Genomic DNA, 9923 nt, shown 5'->3' with positions numbered 1-9923 from the left:
TCAGTGCTATAACAAAATCCAAATCAGAGAACCGGGAGGAAGAGTGTCAGGGTGTTTTTCGGAAAGGGTGGTCACAGACGGCCTCCCTCAGGAGGTGAAACTGTAACAGATGAGCTGAGAAACCGTAATGAATCGAGGAGTCGGCCGTGCAGATATCAGGAGAAGAAGGTTCCAGGTGAGGGAAGTGCAAGCAAAGTTCTGAGCCAGGTTTGAAGACCAACAGGAGTTTGGTGTCGCTGGAAAGCGATCTGGAGGGAGAGGTGTAGGAGGTGAAGTTGGAGCGGCGATAAGGTCAGATCTTGTGGGTCTTGCAGGCCATGAGGAGCACGTTGGCTTTCCCTCTTGTGTGCGATTGCAGCCGTTGGAGGGTTTGGAGCAGAGGAAAGACATGACCCGACGTGGGTTTAAAGAACCACTCTGGCTGCTGTATCCACGGGAGCTCCCTGTACACAGTAGGTGTTCACTCACTGTCAGGGGTTATTATCACTGTTTTCAGGCTCTTGAGCTCACTGAGGGCAGAAACCTGAATAGAGTCATCTTGCGCCCCCAACGCCCGGTACAGAGGACACTCAGATGTGTGGATAAACAAATGACTCAGGACCCGAATAAATGAGCAAGCAGGAGTGGGTTCTGAGGACGAGACTCAGGCCCCAGAAGAGCGCCAAGACCCACGGTTGCCAAGGCCCCTCGCCGAGGCCAGTCACGGCACGAAGGAAGTGTGCTGTTGGCCATGCAGCAGAAAGATCAAGTGCTTACCTGTCCGGGTAAGCACCACTGTCGAAGGCCTAAGGACGTGTAGGATGCAGCTGGGCCCCAATTTGGGCTGCAGGAGCCAAAGTGCAACTGCCAAACACCAGGCGCAGGGCAGGCAAACCACACGGGGCACTGGCTTCCAGGATCGCCAGGCTGCCTCCACTTCAGGCTCACCCTGATTCCCCTGGGAGCATCTGGTACAGGTGTTTAGCACAAAAGAGAACCCCAGAGGGTGCAGCCCAGCCAGGCACTGGTGTGCCAATTTTGGGTCTACATGGGAGGTGGCAGAGATTGTTGTAGGCTAGGACAATCATGGAGGGCTTCCTGGAAGAGCTGCAGCCTGGACAGATGGAAAAGATTCAAACTGAAGGCACTGGAGAGCGGGAGTTGCAGACACTGACCCCTGCCTTGCCTCCAGCTGCCCCATGAGTTCTCCCACCTCTGAACCACATCTGATACCCCTCCCCACTATCCACAGGACAATGCTTTGGCTTTGCATTCAGAGGTCCGATTTCCAGAAAATGGCCTGAACCTACCCATCTAGCCTTGCCTCTTCCAAGCAACCACACGCAGGGCACATGCTGTGCCCTAAACACATCATGCATTTGCTATCCCAGCGCCTCTGGTCACACTGTTTGCTCTGTCAGGAATTTCCTTTTTCAGGCCCACTTTCTAAACTACCGCCCATTTTTCAAAGCCCAGCTCCAGCGTCCTGGCTTCAGAGAAGTCTCCACCCTCTGATCCCACATCATACACAGCTGGGAAGAGCTGTATGCCAAGCTGGACTGAGCTGGGTTGTCTCTTTGGGGTGACTGTTATGTACCAGTTAGGCTTCTTGTCCTGGTGTAATTATTAGTAGCGTCCCTTTCACTCCCAGATGTGTTCTAGCTAAAGACAAATTACATGGTCACCCTTCACTGTCCCCACACTTCTCTGCCCAACTGAAATCCTTTGGGCAGCAACCATGTTGGCAGGGCAGAGCACAATACTCTGACACATTTGGCTAAAGTCATTCGTTTCACACAAGTAATTTTTGAGGTGCACGTGGGGCAAAGCAGCAGACTGAGAGGTCCCTGTCCTCCTGACACATGTTAGATGGGAGAGGAAAAGAAGAAAACGAAGATCACTTCAGAGTTACAAGTGCCATGGAGGCAATCAGGAAGAGAAGGGGAGAAGCAATGCCGAGGGACAGAGAATGACTTTAGACAGGCTGGCAGGAAGGGCCTCGGGAGAAGCGGGAGAAGCGTTTGGGGCCAGAAAAGCAAGTGTGAAACCCCCGAGGTCGGAATGTGCTTAGTGTGTTTAAGGAGCAGCTTAGAGGCAAGCATGGGGGAAGTGAAGGGAGATCGAGGGGAGATGTTGGCAGGGACCAGAAAATGCTGGAATCTGTCAGCCACAATAAGGAATTAGGATTTTTTTTTCTGCCAATGGAGGGTTTTGGATGGGGGAGGAACATGATCTGAGGGGTTTTTTTCCCCCCAGACTGAAAAGTTTTTATTTTTTCATCAAGCAATAGAAGACAAAGTGCCATGAATCCTCTTCTGATTGGACAAGGCCACCTCATGACTGTTTCTCTGTCTAGAAACAGTGATGTCAGTTACAGCGATGTCATTACAACACCGCCACTGGGACACAGGTCATCAGGACCATCAGAGTTACAGATTTCTTTTAGGAGGTTATCCTCACAGACTATGGTAACAATTTCTAGTCTTAAGTCCTACAAAACAACCTTATTCAAACTACTTCTAAGTTCAGGGTTATATTAACAGCCACAACAACTTAATAACAATCATGAATAGCCACATAAGTTTCCAAATGGTGTAGAAAAATTACACTGACATTCTTGGTAAATGTTCTCAGCTAAAAGCAACAAGCAGGCCTGGACAGCTCAATTTCCCCAGTGGATGGAAATGGAGACGGGGATGCATCGGGGCTGACTTAAAAGCAGCAAAATGAGGGACTTCCCTGGTGGCCCAGTGGTTAGGACTCCACGCTTCCACTGCAGGGGGCATGGGTTCGATCCCTGTTCGATCTTGGGGCACTAAGATCCTGCATACCGCACAACCAAAACAAAACAAAACAAAACAAAAACAAACAAACAAAGCAGCGAAATGAAAAACAGAGCATTAACTTTCTACATACCCAAAGTCATACCTGGATTGAGGGAACCTCTAAAATTCTAGTGTTCTGTTATGAGTTCTTCTAGTTTAAAGAGATGTCACCAGAAAACTACTAGAGCTAATCAATGAATTTGGTAAAGTTGCAGGATACAAAATTAATACACAGAAATCTCTTGCATTCCTGTACACTAACAGTGAAAGGGCAGAAAGAGAACTTAAGGAAACAATCCCATTTACCACTGCAACAAAAAGAATAAAATACCTAGGAATAAACCTACCTAAGGAGGCAAAAGACCTGTATGCAGAAAACTATAAGACACTCTTGAAAGATATCAAAGAGGACACAAACAGATGGAAAGATATACCATGTTCTCGGATTGGAAAAATCAATACTGTGAAAATGACTATACTACCCAAAGCAATCTACAGATTCAATGCAATCCCTATCTAATTACCAATGTCCTCTTTCACAGAATTAGAACAAAGCCCAGAGACAGGGGCTTCCCTGGTGGTGCAGCGGTTAAGAATCTGCCTGCCAATGCAGGGGACACGGGTTCGAGCCCTGGTCTGGGAAGATCCCACATGCCACGGAGAACTAAGCCCACGTGCCACAACTACTGAAGCCCATGTGCCTAGAGCCTGCGTTCCGCAACGAGAAGCCACCACAATGAGAAGCCCACGCACCGCAACGAAGAGTAGCCCCCACTCACCGCAACTAAAAGAAAGCCCGCACGCAGCAACGAGGAGTCAACGCAGCCAAAAATAAAAATTAATTAATTAATTTAAAAAAAATGCCCAGAGATAAACCCACACACCTATGGTCACCTAATCTATGACAAAGGAGGCAAAAATATACAATGGAGGAAAGACAGCCTCTTCAATAAGTGGTGCTGGGAAAACTGGAGAGCTACATGTAAAAAAATGAAATTAGAACACTCCCTAACACCATACTCAAAAATAAACTCAAAATGGGTTAAAGACCTAAATGTAAGGCCAGACACTATAAAACTCTTAGAGGAAAACAGAGGCAGAACACTCTTCGACATAAATCACAGCAACATCTTTTTTGACCCACCTCCTAGAGTAATGAAAATTAAAACAAAAATAAACAAATGGGACCTAATGAAACTTAAAAGCTTTTGCACAGCAAAGGAAGCCATAAACAAGATGAAAAGACAACCCTCAGAATGGGAGAAAATATTTGCAAACGAAGCAACTGACAAAGGATTAAACTCCAAAACATACAAGCAGCTCCTGCAGCTCAACATCAAAAAAGCAAACAACCCAATCAAAAAATGGGCAGAAGACCTAACAAACACATGAAAAGCTGCTCAACATCACTAAGTATTAGAGAAATGCAAATCAAAACTACAATGAGGTATCACCTCACACCAGTCAGAACAGCCATCATCAAAAAATCTACAAACACGGCTTCCCTGGTGGCACAGTGGTTAAGAATCCACCTGCCAATGCAGGGGACACAGGTTCCAGCCCTTGTCCGGGAAGATCCCACATGCCACAGAGCAACTAAGCCCGTGCTCCGCAACAAGAGAAGCCACTGCAATGAGAAGCCCACACACCACAACAAAGAGTAGCCCCCGCTCGCTGCAACTAGAGAAAGCCTGCGCATAGCAATTAAGACCCAACACAGCCAAAAATTAATTAATTAATTAATTAAAATTTATTTTTAAAAATCTACAAACAATAAATTATGGAGAGGGTGTGGAGAAAAGGGAACCCTCATACACTGTTGGCAGGAATGTAAACTGATACAGCCACTATGGAAAACAGTACGGAGGTTCCTTAAAGAACTAAAAATAGAACTACCATATGACCCAACAAACCTACTACTGGGCATATACCCAGAGAAAACCATAATTCAAAAAAACACATGCATCCCAATGTTCACTGAAGCACTATTTACAATAGCCAGGACATGGAAGCAACCTAAATGTCCATCAACAGAGGAATGGATAAAGATGTGGCACATATATACAATGGAATATTACTCAGCCATAAAAAGGAATAAAAATGGATCATTTGTAGAGTCATGGATGGACCTAGAGAGTGTCATACAGAGTAAAGTAAGTCAGAAAGGGAAAAGCAAATATCGTACAATAATGCATATATGTGGAATCTAGAAAAATGGTATAGATGATCTTACCTGCAAAGCAGAAATAGAGACACAGACGTAGAGAACAAATGTATGGATACCAAGGGGGAAAGGGGTGGGGTGGGAGGAATTGGGAGACAGGGATTGACACATATACATTATTGATACTATGTATAAAATAGACAACTGATGGGAACATACAGAATAGCACAGGGAACTCTTACCTAATGCAGCATGGTAACCTAAATGGGAGGGAAGTCCAAAAGGGAGAGGATATCTGTATGTGTATGGCTGATTCATTTTGCTGTGCAGTGGAGGCTAACATAACATTGTAAAGCAACCATACTCCAATAAAAATTAATTTTAAAAAAATCTCCACGCAGACGTAGAGAATGGACTTGAGGACATGGGGAGTGGGAATGGTAAGCTGGGACGAAGTGAGAGAGTGGCATGGACATATATATCCCACTAGACAGCTAGTGGGAAGCAGCTGCATAGCACAGGGAGATCAGCTCGGTGTTCTGTGACCACCTAGAGGGGTGGGATAGGGAAGGTGGGAGGGAGGCACAAGAGGGAGGGGATATGGGAACATATGTATATGTATAACTGATTCACTTTGTTATAAAGCAGAAACTAACACACCACTGTAAAGCAATTATACTCCAATAAAGATGTTAAAAAAAAATCTACAAATTCCCTCAATAGGGTTGACCATCAGAATTTTTAGAAACTGGAATAATCAAATAAAAATAAATTTTAAAAAATAAAAGGAAAAAAATTTTTAAAAATTAAAAGATCAGTTGGTGAATCAAAAAAGTTAGGAAGATTCGGGGGCTCCCCTCCCTGCACCTCGCAGGCCCTCCTCCGTCCCTGTCTTCCCAGCTGGCTCCAACTTCTCTTGCACGCCCTGCTGAGAGCAGCCCCCCCGCCCTTTATTTTGTGTCAAGGCCTCCCCAGGTCCTCGGGAGCAGAAGACAAGGCCTTCCATGGGAAGGGGCCTGGGTATGGTCACTCCCCCAAAATGAGATGGAGACAGCCCCAAAAAACTGTCTTAGGGGGTCTTAGGAGGGGGGCACAGCTAAGCTCCTGTACCAACAGGATCCCATGAGGGTTTGGACCCAGTGAAAGGAGAAGAAAGTAGAGTTGGAGCTAAAGTTAGTCTCCAAGAACACAGCACGAAACAAAACAATGTGCTACCCCTGCGGGCCCGGAGCTCCTGGTGTCTCTGCTCAGGGGCCCTGTGCTGTCCCCCGTTGCTGAGGGGGGCAGGGGGCAAAGAGAACTCCGCCAAGCTACAGGATAACCCTCCCTCTCTGGAGACAATCAGAGAGGCAAATTCAACAAGAAAGCCTGTCTCCTCAGCTGTTCGTAAAAAACCTCGCTTCTTCAGTTATTTTGTTTCTGAGCTATCACTTTAAAGAAAATAAAAAGAAACGTGAGATCTCGGCAGGTGGAGAAAGGCCTCATGACCAGAAACACCCCCTCTCCAGCACCCCCAAGCTGGCAGCCTAAAAACAAGTGGAGACAGGGGAGTTGGGTTCTGTGTGAGTCCAGTGACTGGAACTCAGGAAGGTAGGCTTCTGGAAGGGACCCCATTACTGCCCCTGCCTTAAGTGCATGCCCAGATATGCCAGCGTGGCAGAGTTCCTGGGGGTTTGGGAGCTCTTGTGCATTGGCAGGTGGCCCACCTGGGTTCACAGGCAGTTCTTGAGGTCCTTATAGACCTGGGAGCAGGCAACAAGGTCGCTGGCAACGTGGGAGGAACTCATGAGAAGGGCGATGACCGGACACGGGTAGGACACAGACCTTCACAAGTCAGTAGCAGGTCGGGAGGTAGGACCAAGACAGGGGTAAGAAGAGTAGTGTGATCACAAAGAATACATTGCCCACTGCTTCATGTCCTTGACCTCACCCCATGCCCATTCTGCTAGATGCCCAACAGTCCACTAGCCTGGCCTGTGGTCCTGAGGTCCTGGAATGTCCAAGTCTGGGCTGACCAAAGGCACCCACTTCCTCTTGGGTGACAAGACTCAGCTTGCCACAGACAGGTGTGGGGTCAGCATAAGTATGAAGCCCGGCATGCTGCGGCCTTGAAGGAGTAGGCCTCAAAGGCACTGGTCCTCCTCGTGATGACCTGTGGGTGCTCATGTAAAAAATGGGTGGAAGGCCATGATCAAAGACAGGTCCAGGCCATGAAGATGATGGTAGTACCTGTCCACAGCGCTGGGTGCTTGGGTAGACACTGTGGCATGTGACAGTCATGTGATGCATGGAGCCTACATGGAAACAGAAGAGCGTGGCCATGAAGGCCACAATCTCGGAGCTGAGTCCACTGAAGTCCAAAGGGGTCAGAGTACACGGAACAGAAAGCAGACAGCAGAGTGCCATGGCTGGCCTAAGCACAAGTCCCCAGGAAGCAGAAAGGAGTCTTGTGTAGGGGCCAGGTCCCAGGGAGGGACTTAGCCAGACTGGAACCCATAGGGCCTAGGAGGGGCCTCTGTGGGCCACCTTGCTAGGCCTTGCCTGGCTCTGTGGGGCCTATCCCAGAGCAGGTGGTACTGCAGGGGGTTGGGCCACAGGTCCTCTTTAATAATCTGGGCAACCCTGTCGGCCTCCAGGAGGCTGTGCTGTGACAACCAGCTGAAGAAGCTGCGGACGGTGTCCCGGTTCCTGTGTACCAGAGTTGGAGGTTCCTGGCCCCAATGCCAGCAAATGCGACTTGCGATTGACACCACCCGGCCTGAGGATCTGCACTCATACTTCTTCACTATCAACTTGTTCCGGAAGTAAGGGTTGCTCCAAAAACTGAACTTGAACTTGCAGCCCGTCCTGGCGTGCCTATGCTCCCTCACCTCCAAATTCGTCAGGTAGCAGAGCATGTCTTCGCCTCGGGGGCTGATCATGGCTGACAGCTGCGGGTGGTTCAGCAAGGCGGTGACCCAGAAGCCAGGAATATTCTGTATGATGAAGCTCCTTCGGGCTAGGTGCAACCGGTGCATGCGCCCAAACCTGCGCTCCAGGCGCAGGTAGGCCCTGTCCGCCTGGTCACTAACGGCCTCCAGCTCCCACTGGATGGCTTCCAGCGGGTCCACAACTGGGCCACCAAAGTTCAGGGGCCCCGGGCCTTGCTGCGCCTCCGCTCCCACCTCCAGCTTCTCCCCCCGCACCAGCTTCTCGGCCACCTCCATCTCCTCTCCCACATGCTGCTTCCCCACCTCCCGCTCCGCCTCCTCCATGAAGATGGCGCCCTCCCCAGTCGTCACTTCCTCTGCCTTCCCGCCGGCTCCAGACCGAGCCTCCCACCCTTCTGCGCCACAGGTTTCTGGGGCCCCGGCCCCGAAAAGACTGTTTTCTGGGCTCAGGCCAGTGGCCGCGGAGCCCCTTTCCCGGCCCTCCGGGGCAGGCAGGGCGGTCCCTGGGCGGGCTGCGGCGTCGGGATACCCGCGTCCCCCAGCCTCTTGGGCCCCAGACGCGGTGACCGGGCGCGCGGCGGTTTCCAGGCCCCCCGCACCCTCGTCCGCCATCACCTGCGGGAGCCTCTGGCCTGGAGGGGCTCGGGGCGCGCGGGCGATACTGCGGGTTCAGCGAGAGGGGCGGCTGGGTGGCTGGCAGCGACCCCAGCGGGACCGCGGGTAGTAGGCAGGGACGCCCGATTTTCTCCTACGGGGCTCGCCCCGCCCCTTGCGCCCCCACCCTTTTCCGGATGTGATTCGCAAGGGTTCCCCGGCTGTCTTGGGACTAGGCGCTTGGTGGAGTGGCAGGGGGCTGCCCGGTGGGGATGCGACTGCGGGTGCCCAGACAGAACTGTGAGTCGGCGGTGGAAACGGGGTGAAGTGCAGGGGTGTACCAAGCAGCGAACAGCTCTGGGCGAACGCGCCCAGGATCAGGCCCAACCCCACAGCCACCACGCCAGGCAATTACTGTTCCCCGCATCTGCGATGGACAGGTGGGAGTCGGCTGGTGCCCACACTCGACTGTGGCTTTGGGGCAGCTTTCACAGGATAAATTACTCAGGCATATGCAGAGGACTCAAGAGGTATCCCTTGCAGAGGCTGACTAGACTGAGACTTGCGTAGTAATTGTCAGGCACACGGAGATGCTCAAAATATTTGTGGAAAATGGAAGAAACAAGGTCTGAGTAGAAGGATCTAAGGGCAAGGGAAGGTCCCAAATGCTGCCAACCAGGAAGCAAGTGGGCCTCTGCCTGGTTTCCCTGAACAAGCTGGATCTTCCTGGGCTGACAGGCTGAAGGGTGGACATGGCTTCACCTCGTCCTAGGCCTAGGGGCTCCCCCTTTCTCTGCTCCAGACATTCCACAAATGTGAACTCTAGTCTGAACTGCAGGGTCTGCACAGATAGTAAGAGCCTGGATGGACCAGCCCCTGCAGCCCTGATCCTGCAAGTGCACCTGCACTCCTGTGATCTCAGCTCCCAAACTTGTGGCCCATGGAGGTCAATACACCCAATACCCCACCCGCTCACCTGGAAGTCCTTGCCACCTCCTCCAGAAGGCCTTCAGCTTCTTCCCATCCAATGGAAAAGATAGCTTTGAGCCCCCAGACCCACTCCTGGGTATGCATCCCCTAGAGGGCAAGGTGGATTCTCTTGGGGCCCTAGCAGGGATCCAACCCACTGGGGTGGACAGTTAGTCAAGTAAACAGAAGGCCAAAGAGATGAAGAGCCAGCCCACTGCCTTTGTACATAAAGTACCTGTTACACACATTGACACTTAACGTCCCATAAATTCTTGGGCTGGTCTCTGGAGTGATTTGCACTGCTTGGCTATGAACATTGGCTCCAGACCACAGAAAAGCAAGCTCGGGCTGAGCCCTTGACAGGAGGATCTCAGTACAAGGGATGGGGCCCGGAATAGTGATGACTACCTTCACTGGAGACTGGCCAAGCAACATCAGGTGAAGCTGTAATAGCCTTTCAAG

The 9923-nt window shown here is 50.6% G+C and overlaps 2 protein-coding genes across 2 annotated transcripts; both read right to left on the bottom strand.

Moving 5' to 3' along the window:
• Positions 1-37: 37 nt before the first annotated feature.
• Positions 38-9566, bottom strand: LOC114485113 (uncharacterized). Its single transcript, XM_028485746.2, has 3 exons — positions 9469-9566; positions 8514-8849; positions 38-248 (listed from the first exon to the last, which is right to left on the bottom strand). The coding sequence occupies exons 1-3, from the start codon at positions 9564-9566 to the stop codon at positions 47-49; spliced, it is 636 nt and encodes a 211-aa protein (XP_028341547.1). The 3' UTR covers positions 38-46.
• On the bottom strand, positions 3183-8510 carry LOC102986417 (putative testis-specific Y-encoded-like protein 3). The gene has a single exon (XM_007122369.3). It carries the CDS (start codon positions 8508-8510, stop codon positions 7446-7448), a length of 1065 nt encoding a protein of 354 aa, XP_007122431.1. The 3' UTR covers positions 3183-7445.
• Positions 9567-9923: the final 357 nt, after the last annotated feature.

The sequence above is a fragment of the Physeter macrocephalus genome, unplaced genomic scaffold (assembly GCF_002837175.3).
Source record: "Physeter macrocephalus isolate SW-GA unplaced genomic scaffold, ASM283717v5 random_550, whole genome shotgun sequence".
In the NCBI taxonomy this organism is placed as follows: domain Eukaryota; kingdom Metazoa; phylum Chordata; class Mammalia; order Artiodactyla; family Physeteridae; genus Physeter; species Physeter macrocephalus.
Note: the sequence above shows the minus strand (reverse complement) of the source record. Positions and strands in the feature narration are given on the sequence as shown.

Coding starts and splice junctions, on each gene's coding strand:
- LOC102986417 (XM_007122369.3), bottom strand. CDS start 8,510: ATGGCGGACGAGGGTGCGGGGGGCCTGGAAACCGCCGCGCGCCCGGTC.
- LOC114485113 (XM_028485746.2), bottom strand. CDS start 9,566: ATGCATACCCAGGAGTGGGTCTGGGGGCTCAAAGCTATCTTTTCCATT. Junction 8,850..9,468: donor GAGGTGGCAAGGACTTCCAG/GTGAGCGGGTGG, acceptor GCGTTCGCCCAG/AGCTGTTCGCTGCTTGGTAC. Junction 249..8,513: donor CAGGCCAGAGGCTCCCGCAG/GTGATGGCGGAC, acceptor CTCTCCCTCCAG/ATCGCTTTCCAGCGACACCA.